The 19,519-nt window shown below is 37.0% G+C and overlaps 1 protein-coding gene across 2 annotated transcripts in view; it reads left to right on the top strand.

Annotated features, from left to right (window-relative positions):
- Positions 1-19,519, top strand: part of CDK6 (cyclin dependent kinase 6) — a 260,245-nt gene that overhangs the window by 110,189 nt on the left and 130,537 nt on the right. For both annotated transcript variants that reach the window (XM_031940016.1, XM_031940017.1), the window contains exon 4: positions 11,512-11,679. In XM_031940016.1, the coding sequence (XP_031795876.1) occupies positions 11,512-11,679 (168 nt within the window). The remainder of the gene's footprint in view (positions 1-11,511; positions 11,680-19,519) is intronic.

The raw sequence follows: 19,519 nt of genomic DNA, 5'->3' as shown, positions 1-19,519 counted from the left end.
TTCCCCAATCTCCTCCTAAATTTAGTGACCTAACTCTGTTAATTACTTGTAAATTATCTTGTATATAGTTCATTGTCCCTTGCATTCTCTCTCCCTAATTAGATGGGAGCACCTTGATGGGAGGAGCTGTTTGTGCCTTTCTTAGTATCGCCAGAATTTAATCTGGTACCTGGCACATAGTAGGTGCTTCATAGATATTTATTGATTGCTCTTCCTCCTGTACCACTGACATCCAGAGACAAAAGTTAGATAATAATAAATGATGTCAAAAACAGTTTCACTGGACAAATAGAATATCACAAACCAAGACATGGGTAACATAATCTTTCCCCCCTCCAGCATTAATCTCATTTCTTACTTTGATTTTGTTCATTTCATCATGCTCTCTCAACCTCGCCTTCTCCACTCCTTTTCTCTCCCATTGCAGGTTATCCTGCCTTTTTTTTAAGCCTTCTCTGACATAACTGTCCCTTCAAGCAACAACCTTCTTTCTTTCATTCTTCTAGTTTACTGTCAAACTTAGAGAAACAGTAGTTTGCACTCTGTTTCTTTTTCCTCAGCCCTTTGATATCTGGCTTCCATTTCTTTCCTTCTACTGATGCTTCTCTCTTCAAGGTCACTCATGGTTTCCTCATTGCCAGAGCCAGTAGTAGCCTTTTCTCAGTCTTTCTCAAGTAATTGGCATTTTTATTGTGTACTCTGTGAGCCTTCACTTTCCCATGATTTCTCTGACACTTCTTCCTTCTTGGTATGTTTCAGTGGTACTAAGGGTGGACATCCTCCAAGTCCTTCTCCTTTGTCCTAATCTCTCTAAAGTCTTTCCCTTTGAAAATTTCATTTGCTTCCATGGCCTCAGTTTCCACTCAATAACTTCTAAATCTCTATTGTCAACTTTTACTATTTCGCTTTGACCCAGTCCCAAATTTCCCATTCCTTGGTAGAAAGTGGAAAGTGGATTGACTTAGAAAATCTGAATTCATAGACTGCTTCTGGAACTACCTATGACATCATGAAAAGTCACTTAGGTTCCCTGGGCTTAGTTTCCTCATTTGTAAAATAATGTTGGAGTTAATTGGGACTTGATGAATTCGATATGGTTGATCTCTAAAGCATGAGCACAGTGGCTGACACATAATAGGCATTATATAAATGCTAAAAAGCTATTATTGTCTTTGTTGACATCATCACCATCACCTAGATTACTTAATTCAGATTTAACCTATGCTCATCATTTTTTCTCTAAAATTTGCCCCTCCAACTGACTTCCCTAATTTTGTTGATGACATATTCTTCTGGTCACCCAGGCTCAAAATTTCCCTTTAATTTTTCATGTGTCCTCGCTACCCACATCCAAACATTGCCTTATGCCTTTGAATTTTCTCTTTGAAAAATACTCCATTTCTTTTCACTCCTTTCCACTTATCTGTCATCTTCCCTACTTCTTGTTTGAACTATTGTAATTGAATCCCCTTCTCCCATAGAACCTTCACAGGCTCTCTTAACCAAGAGGCTGTGAGCAGATCATTCCCCAGTTCAAAAGTTTTCAGTGGCCCTCCATTGCTTAGCAGGTAGAACCTAAATTCTTTAGCCTCACTTTCAAAGTTCTTTCTAACCTGAGTTCAACCTTTCCTTTTAGCCATTCTCTGCTTTAACTAAACTAAATTATCTTCTGTTCCCATCTTCTTCTATACATAAACACTCATCTCCATTGATAGTGTCCCACCTCTTCCTTCAAAGCCCAGTTCATTTTTTAAAAGTATTCTCAGTTGTATTATGTGTATGAGTCATATCCCCTCATATACCATAAGACCCCTGAGGAGAGGAACTATTTTATTCCATCTTTGTACCCTCAGGGCCTTGAAACAATTTTTTGCACATAATGGAGGCTTAATAAATATTAGTTGAATTGAATGGTAAAATTATTTTAATGGATAATATATTATTCAAATCCAGACAGTGAAATGAAAGAGGGACACTCTTTTAACATTAATTTTGTGGTTCAATATTCATTGTAGGATATTAGTGATGCACTCTTTCTTAAGATAGTACCTATAGTATCTATGTATATAAAATATATAGATGGATGGTTGGAAAAACCAGTTTCTAAACAACCTTGGCTTGACTCACCTGAAATTACCTTATATTTATTTAATTTTTTATTTATTCTCTACATATTTATTTCTATATGTCTTATTTTCTCCCAGCAGCATAGAAGATTCTTCAGGGCAAAGACTGATTTTTTTCTCTTTTTATCTCCAGTGCCTGGCACACAGTAGGTGCTCAATTATTGATTGATTGATGGAATTTTTTTTTTTTTTTTTGCATATAGTTTCTCTGACTCTTCCCCTTATTGTATAGTTCTCATAGGAGTAGACTCGTGTTTCCATTTTATTTTTTTTTTTTTTGTTTGTTTTGTTTTGTTTTAGTTGTTTTGTTTTGTTTTAATTCTCAAGGGCTAACACAATTCCTACCCTAAAATAAATTCTTAATATATGTGTCTTGATTGATTAGTTGATTGACATAACCCACATCAGATTGAGTGAAGTCACCATCATGATCTCTCCCCCTTTATTTAAATATTAGGTAACATTTATATAGCACTTGACAAATACTATCTCATTTGATCCTCACAATAATAACCCTGGGAGGTAGGTGCAATTATTAGATAAGAAAACTGAGGTTAACTATATGTCTAAGATGAGATTTGAACTCAAGTTTCTGATTCCAGAGCTGGGCTTTAGCTGCCTTATACATGCTATGTATAGATAATCTCCTATTCACATCCCTTTCCCCTGTGGATCCTCCCAGAGGGTAATTATATGCTGCATAATTCTTCCTTGAAGTGAGTGAATGCTCTAATTGGCTATTTTCACCAGGACACACACAGACCCATCCCTAGTCAGGTTTGACCGCCACTTCTGTGATGACTTGATTATTAACTGAAATTTGGCTACTTTTTTTTCCTCTTCCCTTAAAAAACAAATTAAAAAAAAAAAACCCTGCTTCTCTTTTGACCCACTTAGAGAGAAAACTGTGTCATGAGCATCGGAGCTAGGTAGATGGTAGGTATATTAGTCAGGTGAGTTAGTCACTTAGGAACTTGAAAGGTCACTGGCCAATAACAGAACCGTTTCTGCCTCCCACTTTCTAACTGAGTCAGTCCTGAATTCTCATATCCTGCTCTGAAGAAACCAGGAGATGGTTATAATTAACACTGCTTTGTGGCAGTTTCACTTCCCAATGACTTTCCGTACTGGGCTAATAGCCATTATCATGAGGTAATGATTCCTTTTTCAGGCCGTCCTCAATTACTCATTACCTTATCCCTGTAAAGCAGACATTCATATGACTTGAGTAGAAAGTCAGTTGTTATGTTTCTATTCCCAAATATCATTTAGATATGTCACAAAGTTTACTTACCCATCATTTGTCATCACTTTCAGAAATATAATGCTAGGTTTCTCGACTCAATTCTCTGTTTCAAATACATCCTCCTTTTATTTATGTGCTGTATACACATTGCTGCATTTATGCCCCTTCTCAGTTGCCTGGAAGCCACAAAACAAATAATATAGCAGCCCTTCCAACGAGGGTTCTATTTTTGGATCGGCTCTAGTTGTCAGACCTCAAGGTGGTAGGTTACCTTAGCCCCTGGTGCCCTCCTCCCCCAGAGCTGGCATTAGACAATGACCACGTAAAACAAACCGTACAAATGGGAAGAGGATGGCTCCTACCTCTAAATCAGTGGCCTTCTGTCCTATCTGTCCCATGTGGAATCTTCCAATATTTTGCCGGGTGACTTCGAAAATCACTAGGAAACCCACATTAACTTATGTTGTTGGCTTAGAAGGAATGTGTTTTTCCTTCATGGTTTTGGAGGATGCATTCTTTGAGGGTTCCAAGGCTGAAGTGATCTATCTGTGCATACATACATATACATATGTGTGGGGATATAGGACAACTGTCAGGACATCCGTTCGTTGTCTACAGGGAGCACAAAGGGATTTCCAAAGGAATAAGAGATCATAGGATCTTAGATTAGGAGGGAGAAGGAATCTTAGACCCAGAAGGGACTTCAAACCATGCAGTCCAACCCACTCATTTTACAGATGAGAAATCTAAGGAATATTAAAGTGATTTGTCCAAGGTTTCTCAAGTAGTGCAAGAGATTTGAATCCAGGTCTTGGTGATTCCTGGTATATTATATATTAATATATATGTATAATTAATATATATATATATATATTCCTAGCTGCCTTTCTTTGTTTCACACTATCTCTTAAATCCTTCCACTTACATTGAGTCTATTGCCATACATCTTGCCCAGCTTTGATTGCCTTTGATGTAGCATCTGTCCAAGATAGATTGAAAGCATCGTTGTACTGATCATGTGAAAGGAGAGCCTAGATTGTAGCATTTTAGACCTTGGACTTTTAATTTTGGAATCCTTTTGCTGTCATCTTTATGTCAAAAGAATAAATAATGGGGTATTAGGTAGAGAATAGAAAATAATATATTGAGTCTCTATTATATTATATTCCAGAAACATGTAAGAAGGCAATGAACAATTTGAAGAGAAAGTGGTTTGTATATGAAGATGGAGATATTAATATTATCTACTAATAAGTCATCATTATAAGTTCTGAATATCCCATTACAGTAAAATTTTAGAGAAACTTAAGCCAGCTAGACACAAATGATGCTGGGATTTTTTCAGGATATTATGAGTTCATTATTCAGATTAATTGGATCTAGTTAGCCAAAATTATCCTTCAAAGCCATCATTTCTGTGATTTACTGCACAATGGAAATTGGACCAGTTTCCAGTAGCCTTGAAAATAATCAGGCTTTTTTCTTCAGTTGGAAAATATAGCTCTACTGGATGTAATACAGAATCACAGGAGACTAGGGTTGGAAAGAACTCCAAAGGCCATCTGATCCATCCCATACCCGAAAGAGTATCCCCCATTATATCACATACCTGACAAGTTGCTTTTGCACTAATCCCTGCAGAGAAGAGAAACTCACCATCCTTAGAGGCAGCCTGCTCCCCTTTTGGATAGCTGTAAGCATTTTGAGGATTTTCTTGACATGAAACCTCAATTTACTTCTCTACCACTTAAAAATAATGCCCCTGGTGGGCCTAATCCCTCTTATACTTGTCTTTTCAAATATTTCAAAGACAATATCATTCCTTCCCCTCTAACCATCCTTCTACCTATTCTAGTCATTTCTTCCCCAAGCTAAACATCTCTGTTTTCTATAGATAATTCTCCTATGATCTGAACTCTAGAGCCTTACCATGCTGATGGGCCTCCTCCAAATGCTTTCCCTTAAAAAAAAAAAAAAATCAATATAATGGTGTCCCTACAACAAGGAAATGCTGTACTTCCAGTATTCCTAGTGTTGCACTAAGGCCTAATAAAAAATAATTTTTTTTTTTTTGGGGGGGGGGTGTAGTTACCAAAGTCAAGACCACACCTAAAACCTCCTCAGGCCAAACAACATTACACAATATCATTTTGTTGAAACACGCACCCAAATCACATGTGTACATTTATTTCTCTGAAGGATACAGCCTGCTGAACCCAAATGGACTCTTTTTAGCATGGGTGTGACTAAAATGATAATTTGCCCAAACCCTTCTTAGTTACATTGACAGCAATTTCCGGTGTTGTCTTTCTGTTTGTTTCTTTTTGCTTTTTAGACAAATAGGAAATTTCTTCAATAAATTTTATTTAAGGATGTTTGCTTTGCCTACTTTTTTATTCCCTTTGTGTTTTTTAATTCCCTTTGCATTGTACTACTTTAATTGCCTACAGAAAACAAATTTCATTTGAATTAAAAGCTTACAATAAGTTAATAACAGATTAGATTACTGTTGTATAAAGCTTACGTCAATGTTAAAAGGTTCCGTTAAGATGGGCACGCTGATGCATTGTTGGTGGAGCTGTGAACTGGTCTAGCCATTCTGGGAAACAGTTTGAAAATATGAAAAGTGACTAAACTATCCAAACTCTTTGACTCAGGTATTCCTGTATTAAATATATATTCCATGGTAGTAGAAGACTCTGCCTATGAAACAATGCATATAAGATTAGACTTTTCCCATATGTTTGTTTTGTTAAAGTGTTTTTCTTTTTTCACTTTTTTACATTGTTATAAGAGACATTGGGAAATGTAGATCATTTGGGAAATAAATAGATCATATGAAAACAAAAGGTTTCAGTAACTTTTATTGTTGTTATTCTAACCAAGGGGGGAAAAAGATTTATTTTGATCTTGTTACACTATAGTGACAGTGACCTCCTTCCTGTTCCTCATATACTATACTCTCAACACTGAGAATTGTCAATAGTTGTCCCATACTTCTGAAACCCTCTCAGCCTCCAAGCTTTACTTGCTTCTTTGCAATCTTAGATGAGATCTTTCCTTCTGCTATGAGCCTTTCTCTAGTGTTCCTTAATCTTAGTACTTACCCTCTCATTTTATCTCCACTTTATACTGGATATATCTTATTTATTAATGTTTGCATATTACCTTCCTCATTAGACTGAGCTTCTTGAAAGCAAAGAATGGAGATTTTTAATTTGTTTTTACCTTAGCACTGTGCCTAGCACTTAGTAAGTACTTAAATGCTTGTCGACTATACTACATTGTTTGTTTAGCAAAGAAAGCTACAAAAGTTATTATCTGCATACTTCTGTCTGATAACACAAATTTTGAATTAGTCACAAAGCTTTGTTAAGAGAGATTAGTATATCAGTCTAGAAATATTATTAACCCCTTCGGTAATTCAGTGATTAGAATTGGCTAAGCATGCTGGATTTTTGTTGCATTTTATTAATAATGATGTCTCTGGAACTGTGGAATCTAGAGTTGGGAAGTCCCCTCAGAGATCATCTGGTCCAATCTTTATCTTTATTTCCCTCACAACATTCCTGGGGAAATCTGTGAGACAGTAGTAGCCCTGTGATGTTGTGGTAGTCCTTGTCCTTTGCAAAGGTCAATCACCCCACATCCCATCCCTTCTGTCTTCAAGCTTCCCTCTTCCAACATTCCTCTTCCATTTCTCCCATCTCCAGTCTCTTTTATCCATAGGCTCCTTTCCTGCCATTTACAAAAAAATATCCCACTCTCCTCTATTCTTAAAAAAAATTTTTATATCACCATGTCATCCCTTAAAGTTATCATTCTGTATATCTCCTTTTTTTTTTTTAAATAGGCAAACTTCTAGAAAAATTATTTGCTTATTTTCTTTTATTTCCTAGCCTCCCACTCACTTCCTGGTCCCTTATTATGTGTGGCTTCTTACTCTATTACTGGCTCTCCCACTTTGCCAACATCTTTTAATATTAAATACAATGGTTTTTTTCTCAGTCATCATCCTTGATCTCTTTGCATCATTTGACAGTGCAAATTCGCTCTTCTCTATGGATACTCTCTCTTTCCTTAGTTTTCCAAACATTTCTCTTTCCTTATTCTCCTATTATTGTGGATTGAAGTCGACCAATACCCTAAAATTCGATTCTAAATTGATGTAGAACATATGGTAAGTTAGACCAAAGAATTCATTAGTATTTCTCTTACCGAAACATTTCTGATTTAACAATTCATTTATTGGAAGGATAGTTTCTGAGTATTTAGAAAGGGAAGTAGTTAGCACTCCAACATATTATCAAGAATAAGACATATGAGACTGACTTCATTTCCGTTTTTGACATAATGATTTGACTAAATCGGGAATGCTACAGATATCATATGTGTGGATTTCAGAAAGTAATTTGACAGAATATTTCTCAATATTCCTGTGGACAAGACTGAGAAAGGCAGCATGGTATAAGGACATTGACTATTCCTGTGTTTTGTCATCTTTGCAAATATGGTTGAAATCTGAGTTTGGCTTGTATTTCTCTTATTAATTTGGAGCATTCTTCCATAGGTTTTTAATACTTCCTTTGAAAGAATATTCATATTCCTTGTTCTTATTCTTATATGTTTCTGTTAGACCTACATATCTTGTTTGTCAGAGATATTTGATATAGTTTTTTTCCCCTAGCACACTGCTTTTTTTTATTTTAGTTGCACTAATTTTGTTCATGAAAAACTTTTTTTGTTCATGAAAAACACATAATCAGAATTAGAAGCATCTATTTTGTTTACCTGTCAGTAGTTAAAGGACACAAAGCTGCTCAGGCAAGTAAGACGATATATTAATTATATTGATAATTCTTAGACCCATGATCTTAATCTTTTTTATCAGTTTCCATTTTTAGTTCCACCTTCCTGCAAATCCCTCTTCAGAATATTGATTGACTGTTTTATGGACTACCCATCTGTTATCCATCTTTTCTTAAACTCCTCAGCCTAACTCACAGAATCCTGAACTTTTCTCAAACATAGTCCAAGCAGCATCTCCTACCTAAAGCCATTCCTTTTCACTCTCTTTATTAGAGCCTCCATCTCCAAATTACCTTTTATTGACGTTGTGAATATATTACTTTAATAGTTTTGTGTACCTGATGTTTTCCCTATTAGACTGTAAGCTTCTTGAGATCAAGGACTGTTTTATTTTTGTCTTTGTAATCTCAGCATTTAAATCTGGCACGTTAGACACTTAGTACCTAGTTCAGGATCATAAAAAGTACAACACGATTTCCGTTCTCTGCCAATTCTACGTTCCTTTCGTCTCATTGTCCACCTATACATTTCCTATTGATGCATGTATCAATGGAATGGGTGTCTCATTCTCTGACTGAGATTGATTTCTGGGTTGTTGCATCCTCTTTATTTTAAAAACTTTTATACATCATAAAATTCTGAGGAATTCTGGCAATGGTGGCTAATTTTTGTAAATACACTTTTTCAGTACTTCTGGCTTATTTAAATAGGTCAGCCAAAGCTATTATAATTTCACTTTATCCTTTTATCTAATTTGGTACTGATGTTAACTCTTTCATAGAAAGTCATCTTTTTAGAAACGCCTTCTGTTCCCAACATGTCACAAAGATATCAATTATAAATGATGTAATTCATTAAGCCTCATCTAATGATTTTGTATGTATTTAAACTTAGTAGAAACAGAATTAATTTAAAAATTGTATAATCAGACTTTCCACCAGTTGGGCAGGTCCATTCCCACCCCAGTTAATACAGGTAACTGGGTTTTTATTGAATTCATTTTGGGATGTCTGGACCTGTGATTCACTTGGCATAGAAAACTCCCTCTACAAATACAAATGGGCACCTTCTCTGCTTCTACCAGGCTTTAAGAGCTGTCTTCATTCTGCATTCATAGGTTGTTTAATTAAATGGTGAGACTAGTTCCAATTCATTTGTCTTAAGTTTCCCTCTACAATCCCAAATAGTGCTTCATGTCTTGGAAGCAAAAGATGGCACAGACACGGGCTTTTGGTGGCGTTTTGGTTAAAAGTTCGGCACGTCTTTTAAATCAGGGCTCCCGAGTCGTGTGCACATGTTTCTAATGAAGGCTCACTTGCTACAGTAGAGACTGGCCCCTTTCACATGTTTGGGTTCACTTTCACACTCCTGTTTATTCACTGCTAGTCGTTTGACCTAAAATGGTCCTCTGATCTTCCCAGGCTGTGTCTTCTCCTCCCCCCACAGCTCCAGCGTTTCAGCAGTTAACACTATTTGTATGTGTCTAAGGTCTCTGCTGCCAATTTCTCTGGGCTATTTTAAATGTTTCTGAAAAGTGAAAACTGCTAGCCCTCCGTGGGGCTGCTTATGTCTGCCATATGGCACTCTGTGGAGGCTGGACTAGGTGGCCCCAAGGAAGATGCCTGCCAATTTTTAATATTCTACAATTACCACCCCTCCAAGTCACCAGAACTGGTATATGTTATGTACATGGGGTATGGTGGAGGGAAGAAGGAAGGAGGAAAGAAAGCAAAAAGACAAAAAGAATATAGAAGGAAAAGGGGAGGGAGGAGAAGGAAGGAAAAAAGATATTACAAAGGAAGGAAAAGGGCATGGAGGGAAGAAAAAAAGAAAGAAAAAGTAAATTAAAGAGGAAGGAAAAAGGGAGAGATATAAAGAAGGGAGAAAGAGGAGAGAAGGAAATTATTTATTAAATAGTTAACTGCAGGCAAAGCACTGTGCTAAGCACTGGGGATACAGAGAGAGATACTACCCCAGCTCTGGGGGACTATATATCTTTGTATTGGGAATGGGAAGGAAGGGTTGTAAGAGTTTGCACAGGGAGGTGGAGAATAAGAGTTGGTTTGATTCTATTCGAGTGATTGGTCATCATGGGGATGTGAGCCATCTTTCCATTCTCATAGATCCCTAGGTCACCCTAGCCCCACCCTGAGACTGATGTACGTTGATAGAAGCCATTTCTTACATTGATAAATTATGGATGTGAATGATATAAATTTGTATTTTTCTCCCCACAACTAGGATTTCATACCTATGGAAAACTCAGAGTGGAAATTCTTCCCCCTGATGTCCATTGACTACTCAACTATAACTTCAAATCTTAGTGAGCTCTGGCTAACAGAGATCCGGTGATTTCCACTGGTCACATAGTGATTGTCTAGGTTCAGAGCTAAATCTTGACCTCATTTTTTCCAACTCCCAAGTTCAATGATTTGCTCATCAGTGTGAATTTGTGCGTGTATACCTAGGCATTGCGATGCCATAGAAAAAGCTGTAGACTTGGAGATAGAAGGTCATCACAACCTCTTTTTGTCTTACTTTTCCCTATCAGTTAATTTGAGTTCATTTTGAGGTTCATTGCATAGAGTTCCATAATTGAAATTGGGAAGATCAGAGTTCAAATTCAGCCTCAGACACTTTACCAGTTATATGATTCTGGGCAAGTCCCTGAACATCTCTGAATCTCCATTTCTTCATCTGTAATGTCATTTTAAATATTAGTTTTGTCATATTATAAAAAGAAATATGAGATCCATCAACTTTTTTGATGGCTAGGCTGTTTGCTTTATGGCAGGCTCCACATGGAGCCCGGATCACTGGAACTGGAAACTCACAGCCCTGATGACAGATCTAGTTTGTATCCTTCCAGAGTGATTGAAGCATTAAGTAACTTGCCTGGGGTTTTAGGTGGTCTAATGGATTGAGTACTGGACCTGGATCCAGGAAGATCTGACTTCAAATCAAACCTCGGATACTTACTAATTATGGGGCTCTAGTTAGATTATTTAGTCTCTGCTTCCATTTCTTTATTTCCTTCCCAGGGTTGTCATTAGATCAAGCAAAATGATATTTGTAAAGTGCTTTATAAGCCTAAAAGTTCCATATAAAAGCTTATTTATTATTATTATTACTCTGGGCTCTGACCAACTCTTTATTCATTATGATACCAGATTGCCTCTTGTTCCATATTGATAATCCTCTCGCTGGTGAGGAAGGGAACATGACACGTGCCATACATAGGCACAGCAGAACAGGGGGACTTTTTGTACAGGAGAAGATTTTTTTTTTTTTTTGATCACTGTTGATTATTTGATTCTGGATTATTTTTAGGACATGATGTTTCAACTGCTCCGAGGTCTGGATTTTCTTCATTCACACCGAGTAGTGCACCGTGATCTGAAACCACAGAATATCCTTGTCACCAGCAATGGACAGATTAAACTGGCCGATTTTGGCCTTGCCCGGATCTACAGTTTCCAAATGGCTCTTACCTCAGTGGTAAGTAAGAAAGTGCTATTTTTAGGGGAGGAGGGAAGGGAGACAATACATTTATTTGTGCTTAAACTTCTGGAAAACCTATTTTCCTATTAGCTCGGCTGATAGACATCAAGGGGATTTCAATCTTTAACATTATTTCTAAGCCTTCCATCTTATGACTTATTTCTCCCCAGTGGAGTGGAAGCTTCTTCAGGGCATAAACTATTTTGCTTTTAATCTATGTATCTTAAGTGGCTCTTGGAATATAGCATGCAGACATTTAATATATATATTTTGAGTGAGTGAATGAATGGATTCAGCAACAGCTTGGTGAATGGAGGTGATTGAATGTCCTTGCAGATGAGTGAATGTTCAAGTTGGTTGTGGACACATGTTGCAGAAACTTCCTGGTGCTTCTTAGCTACTAAAGAGAAACCAGAAGTTTCCAAACATTCCTTGGCAGCCACAGCTGTTTTCAGGTCCCCTTTCTACCCATTATGTCACAGATGGGGAAGAAGGGGTATGATAAACGTGGCCTGTTGGAGACTTAAAGTGGCAAAGCTTAAATGGGAAGATGGAAATGCTGACTTGGGGAACCAGAAACTTACTGGCTGTGGTGTTCCATTCAGATGACTGAGTCTTAAAGGCAAAAACCCAAAGCACTCAGTTGAGCCCACACTGCCTGCCCTGCTGAGGGCACACCTTCATCTCAATAGCATGTAAAAGATTCACCTAAAGTTCCTGCTCTAATAAAGGTGAACAGTTAGGAGAAGCTACTCATCATTCAGATGTCTTGTGGTCATCTCTGTTTTTCAAGGAGGCTCAGGATTTTCACGAAATGTAAAACCTGGAGCCAAATGTCCCTTTCCTTAAAAGGCAAGCTTTCTATTTATGCCTAGTGAGCCTCTGCATGAGGAAAAATAAAAAGGACAAAGTCTGAAAGATTAAGAGGTCTTCCCAAAATGTTTCGTGCTTCCCTCACAACCAGTCCACTTTCAGAGAAGTGCAAGAATCATCTCTCACTATTCTTTCTTCTCACATAACAACAAAATAATAATGTCAATACTTTATAATAAGGAGAATGATAACAATGACAGTAACAATAATGATGGTAATAACATAGTGACGATAGTAATAATGACAGTAACAATAATGATGGTAACAACATAGTGACAATAGTAATAATGACAGTAACAGTATTACCAGCAATAATAATAATAACAGTAGCAGTAAAGATGCTGATGATATGTCTAGCATTTATGTAGGGCTTTCATAAAGCTTTTATACAGTGTGTTGCAAAACACTACATCTTATCTCCATCAGATTACTCTTTGATTGCAGGGACTGTGTTTAGTATTTAGCATAGTTCCTAGCACTTTGTAGTGCCTAATAAATGCTTATTGATTGCCTGACTGTGACTGATCCTCACAACAACCCTTTGAGGTTGCTGCTGTTATATCTGATTTACACACAGGGAATTGAGGCTGAAATTAATTGTTCAAGCCACTTGCTCAGGGTCACACAGTTAGGAATTGTTTGAGGCAGGATTTTAATTCAAATCTTCTTAACTCTGAAATATATACTCTAAACCCTGCGCTACCAAGCTAATAATTTTGTTGTTTGGTTATTTTTATGACCCCGTTTGGGGTTTTCTTTGGCAAAGATACAGAAGCAATTTTGCCGTTTTCTTCTCCAGCTCATTTTGCAGATGAGGAAACTGAGGCAAACAGGGTGAAGTGACTTGCCCAGGATCACCAGCTAGTAACTGTCTAAAGTCAGGTTTAAACTCAGGTGTTACTGATTCCTGCTCTGGTGTTCTATCCCCTGCAGTGCCACCTAGCTGCCCAATCTAAGAATAAGGGGGCAGTGATAACAGGTGGAATTTATATAATAGTATATAGTCAGTGCTTTACAGATGTGTCTCATTAGATCCTCACATTGACCCTGAGAAATAGACTGCTATTATCATTTCCATCTTAAAGATGGTAAAATGGAGGCTGAAAGTCTTTTAATAGCTTGTCATTGATTTGAAGGAAGACTCCTCAAAGAAGGAGCCACACCTTGACACAGTTGGTGGTTCCATTTTAGGAATACCCGCCCCAGCAAATGGGAAATCTGTGAGCATTTACTCTTCCAACTTGCTCTGTTTTCCCTGGGACAAAGGAATTTCCACGGTAGATTCCTCTGGATGTTTTACCAGTATTTACAGATCCACCCTGATTGAACCATACACACGCTCTTCCAACCCCCATGCAGAGAAAACAAGACATAGAAAAAGTCCAGCTGCTGACCAGGGCAAGCCCTTAGAGGGCTTATTAAAATAACAGCCCTGGAAAAGACGAGGTCTGCTCGTTTCCTTCACTGGGAAGGGTGAGGTAAGCTTTGGGCTTCCCTAGGAAGCTGTCTTGCAAGTGTTGTTCCCTGCCCTTGGGAAAATTTTGAATAGGTTTTATGATAACAGAGATACATAGAGAGGGCAAGAGGAAGGGGCTGGGCTGGTGGTTACATAATGTCCAAGTTGAATGGATGGAGCCCAGCTATCTGATCCTCTCATTTGGTTCCAGAAAATGGATCCTGAATTCACATGAACACAAAGTCTATCAGTAAGAGAGGGAATTTTGGCTGGTTTTTATTTTTGTTACAATTTTTTTTTATAATTAAATTTGAGAAATAATAGCAAAGCCAGTCAGCATGTAGGATCAATTAGCATTCTCTTCTGTGCTGAAAATTGATATGGCCAGACAGGAAAATACAGATTACTTCACATGCAAAGGAATAGAGAAAGTCAGAAATAGCTGACTTTTCAGTGGTTTGGGCAGATGTCAGGATTTTCAGGTAGTATGATTCCAAAAATTCTCAAAGGTAATGAGTGAGTGCATTTGCAACAGTATAATTGATCTGTCTGAAATAATGCCTATTTGAAGTTAAATGGCAATACCCAAAGATGTTTTTTTTTCCCTAATTTCTCTATTTCAAGTATCTGTAATCATGTCATCCATTCACCAATGCAGTAAGCCCCTTTATAAAAATAGTAAATGATCCTCAGCAGCCAATTTGACCAAAACAATTTATGAGCCTGCAGCCAGCTGGGAACAAACCCTTTCCAACTTAACTAGGTTGGTCCTCAGGCAACTGACATAAAGAAACATAAAAACCCAGTGACTGGACCCAGATTGCTAGTTTCTTTTTCTTTAGAGAACCTGCTCAGGTTCATGTACCATTGAAGTATTTAAGTAGCCACAGCTTCCTCCTCAGGAGGAATTCACTGGCCTGGGATAGGAGATTTGGGGGAGGAGGTGGATACTGAAATTCTATGAAATTCAAATAATCTAAGAAAATCTATAAATAATTCAAACCATCTATGAAAATAATCCATGAAATTCAACTAACCTATGAATATCTGAAATTCAGATAATTTTTTTTTTTTTGCCCTGGGGTGGGAGGAGATACAAATCTATTTTTTTTCTTATGAATAAGGGGGAAAAGTCTATTTATTAATGTGCTGATACAGATGCATACCCTTTAGAAAAGTCTTGTTACCCAAGTGATCACTTTTTTCATAGCTTTTATATCTATTTTTGAGGGCAGAATCAGTGTACTATCACGATAGAGCCAGGAAGTGCTAGGTTCAAATTCTGGTGTTTTTCAGCATTTTGCTACTTTAGGCAGTTGTCCAAGACTGAAAATTGCAGAGGAGATGTCAGCCTGCATGAGTGGAGGGTGTTTCCTTACCAGAGAGTTCACTATACCAAAGAAATCACTGGTCCAGTCCATCTTCCATATTCACTTTTAATAGTTCTTAAGGAGAAAATTCAGCAAAGTTACGTTTTCTCACAGTCACTTTCAAGATGTCATGCTAGAATTTAGTAATAATGATATAGATAATAAAATGATATATACTTGATATATTCCTTATACAAAGCAAATTAATAATAGAAGCAGCTGACTTTTTAATCTTCTTGGGACTTTGAGGAAGGGTATAGTATGATGGAATACCTTGAGGTCACAGATTGTTTGACTGTGATTTCATATTTCTGATGCCACTTGTAGAGGGAATTTTCTGATTGAAGTTATCATTAAAATCACACATATAATCTCTGTCATTGCCTTCAGTGCTTATTACAATCCCAACAAAAAGTAAGGACTTAATAAGTACTTATTGAATGACACATAAATTGCTTAAATTAATCATTGTTAATTATTAATGAAAACATTGTAACACAGCTTTGATTTCACTCTCTTTTACCAATACAGAGATGAACTTTCAATACAACTTCTAGTCTGAGAAGTTGAGACTTGCCTAGGACCACCAGCCAGAATGTGCCCATGGCAGGAGTTGATCCCCAGTGTCTGGTTCCAAGGCTAGCCCTTGATATCCCCTTGTCTCTCATCATGAAGTTATTTTACTCTGCCCTCTCCCCTTATTTTAACGATTCTACCCTAACCTGTTGGGCTTCTCTGTTTATGAACAGCCAATTGGTAGCATGTGAATTCATTAGAATATGTAACTTAAAACCCAAGAATCTTGTCTATAACATATTTGTGTGATTCACCTAAAAGTGTTACGATTCTGATAGAGTTGATAGTCTCAGGGTACAAATTGAAACCTATTTTTTGACATGGCCAATATGAGAATTTGTTCTCTTGACAATATTTTCTTTGTTTATAGTGTATATAGTTCTCCCCCCCCCATGCAAGAAGAGATAGAAAGAAGAGAAAATAGATTTTTATTCATTGAAAAGAATTTTTTTAAGGTTCTTATGAAGGCTAATTTCCTTCAATCTGTTGGATTGTGAATGGTAGAAGTAGTTTATATGGAAATTTACACAGCATCTTCCTCACAAACCTATGAGGTAAAATACAATATGAGGTCCTTTCACATTCAAGAGAACCCCATATCTTACCTGAAGTCCAATAGTTGAAGTTTCTGAGCCAGGTTTCCTTGCCTTTTAGTCCAATTCTCCCCTTCTCCCCCTTATACCATGTTGTCTTTCTTGTACCTAAGCTTCCTCTTGGTCTAAGATACTTTCTTTAATCCTTTATCTTGGCCCCAAAGGGAATGGAAGAAGTTGAATGTATGAATTGAACGTCTCAGAGTCAAGCTGAAAGTGATGGTTTAGAAAGAATGCAGTGTTTTTGAAACTTGATGACTTATTTGAAGACAAAGCTATTTTTTGCCCCTAGAGTCTTTGGGGTTTGGCAAGCTAAAGAAATGAGATCAGATTATTCAACTCTAGGATAATTGACAACCCTCCAAGAAAAAAAAAATAATAACCAATTTTATTTCGTCCCCTTGATTTTTTTAAATTTATAAACACATTGATTACATTAATGCATATGAAAAGAAAACTAAAAGGCAGCTCAATTCAGCTTAAAATGTAATCATGGCCTTGGAGGTCAAACTTACCTTCTTTTGCTAGAGAGATGAAGGGCTATAGGTGCTGAATGTTATACATACTCTCAGACACAATTGCTTAGCTTTTTTTCAATGGAAGATTTTGTTGGAGTTATTCAGAAAATGACTAATGTAATATACAAAAGACATCAACAAAACTTCAGAGTATTTGTGTGTTAGTACATATGTCCATTAATGTGTGAATAAGCCCAACAATTTGTATCCAACTAGCTACTTTCTGTCAAAGTTGAAGCTCTTTCACAAAGGGGACCGTCTCCTTAGGAAATCATAAGGAGCATGAATCTATGCCTTTTTACAGATGGAGAAAATGGAAAAACTTAAAAATTGTGACATGAATAAAAATCTTCACACAGAAAGTCAGGAATCAATTTAGTGGGTCTAAAGAAGGAAGAGATTTATTATTGCTCACTGGCATCTGAAGCTTATAAAATACTTCTCATAACTTACATCACTTGGTTCTGACAACAACTCTTTAGATAGAGAAAATATTATCCTTGCTTTGCCAGTCAAGGCACTGAACTTAAGTGATTTACCCAGACTCATATATAGCTAATGTCAGACAGCGGAATTTAGACTTTTGTCTTCCAGCTTCCTCCAGTATTCTTTGTCTCTCCCTAAGATGCTATGTAACTTCTCTTTAAATAGTAAAATCTCTGTTACCTAGAATTGACAGGAAATCGATCCTTCTGAGAATTTGACTTCTGTCATACTAAACTAAAAACTTAAAAAAAAAAAAAAAAAAAGAGCCCCCACACATTTTTGAGAGAAATATTTTAAAAATATATAGTCTATGCAGTTTTGTCCCCTCAAGCAGAGGAGACAAATGATTATATGATTTAAATTCCTTGACATCTCAGGGTCATTGTGAACCTTAGTTGTTGCTTTTGCCACAGATAGCATTCTAGATGCAAATGTAGATGAAGTGATAGATTTTTCCATCTTTAGTGTAAGAAATATCCCTCCAGAGCTAGCCCCTTCATTCACCTCCTCAGTCTTCTCTCCTCCTGTTCTCTAAAAATTTGCCACCAGTTTAATTCAGGTCTCTAGTTTTTTCTTGTCCTGGAGTATTATGATAACTTCTTATAGTCTCTTCTTGAGGCCTGTTTTTCCTCTCTCTGTCCTATGTGTGGACATTATTGATTAAGTTTTTCAAGCACGTTTTCCCCATCTCAACCCCCCACCGTCCAACCCCCATTACAAAATCTTCCAATAACTCTCTGTATGCTCCTGAATAAAGTCTAACCTCCTTAATCTGGTTGTTTAACACCTCTCACACTGTTTATTTTTCATGTGCTGCCTCCCATCCAAATCCGGCTTTTTTCTGTGCCCCAACTTCAGCCTGTTGTACTTTCCAGCTTCTCTCCCAAACCTGAGAGATTTTTTCCTCCTCACTCTTCCTCTTGAGCTTCCTGTTGATAACCATTCTTCAAGTCTCAATTCAGGGGCTACCTCCTTGAAGCCTTCCCAATTTTCACAGGTTAAAAATAGTATCTTTCTCAGATGATTAAAAATCGGTTGGCCCTCTCCTGTGCACTTATAACATTTCTGTGTCTTCACATTGTTTCTGGCTTATCCATGAAAAGTTTCACTCTTTATGGACATCATGAGCCAATCACGTCCTCTGTTTCTGGCCAGTGAATTGGCCAGTAGGCATAGTTCAACAGGTGTTTTCTGAGGATGTTTTTCTTTTCATCCGTGTTTTTCTTATAACTAGATTTTTGGAAACTGTTTCCTGACAAGGGGGAAAATAAACTGGGGGAGAGCAAGGAAATTTCAAGATTTAGAGAAATGCAGTGGATACATACCTGGATTTAGGATAATGAATATAAACAAAAATGTCTATGTGCATATCTGAGAATTAGGGGATAGTATTGCTTTATTACAAAATATTTTTATTTAAAATTTATGGAATAGTTTCATAGGGTGTAGCCTGGATACTTAGCAATAAAGAAGAAATATTTTCTCTGTCCTCTATAATAACAAATGTGTCTTTACTGTATTAAAAACCCATGCTTTTTAATCTGACTTAAAAACTATTCTTTCTTCAGTCATTGCCTCTTTTATTATCGTGTAGACTCAGATATTGAGATATCCTTCAAGCTCAATGCATTTCACCCATTGTAACTTACACCTATTATAGTACCTAATGTATCTGGCTTTGCACCATGTCGGCTCTCTGAAACTATGAAAAATGGACTTCTCTGACCTTTTTTGGTGTATCGAGCTTGTAGTGTTCAGAAAAACTGAGGGAGTCTGGAATGTATCCTCCTAAACATGTCTCAGGGAGGTTCTTTCCATTGCACAGAACCTTTACAGAATATTAACTCGTGCTGTTAAAGATGTCTTGGCCCCCAAAAAAGTATCATGAAAGGAAGATAGTTTTCAATATGATGACTTACAAAAGTGACTAGCATAATGAAAAACTAAAACATTCATCACATCTAT

This window comes from Sarcophilus harrisii, chromosome 5 (assembly GCF_902635505.1).
Source record: "Sarcophilus harrisii chromosome 5, mSarHar1.11, whole genome shotgun sequence".
NCBI lineage: Eukaryota > Metazoa > Chordata > Mammalia > Dasyuromorphia > Dasyuridae > Sarcophilus > Sarcophilus harrisii.
The sequence above is the reverse complement of the archived record's forward strand: the minus strand, read 5'-3'. Positions and strand labels throughout refer to the sequence as shown.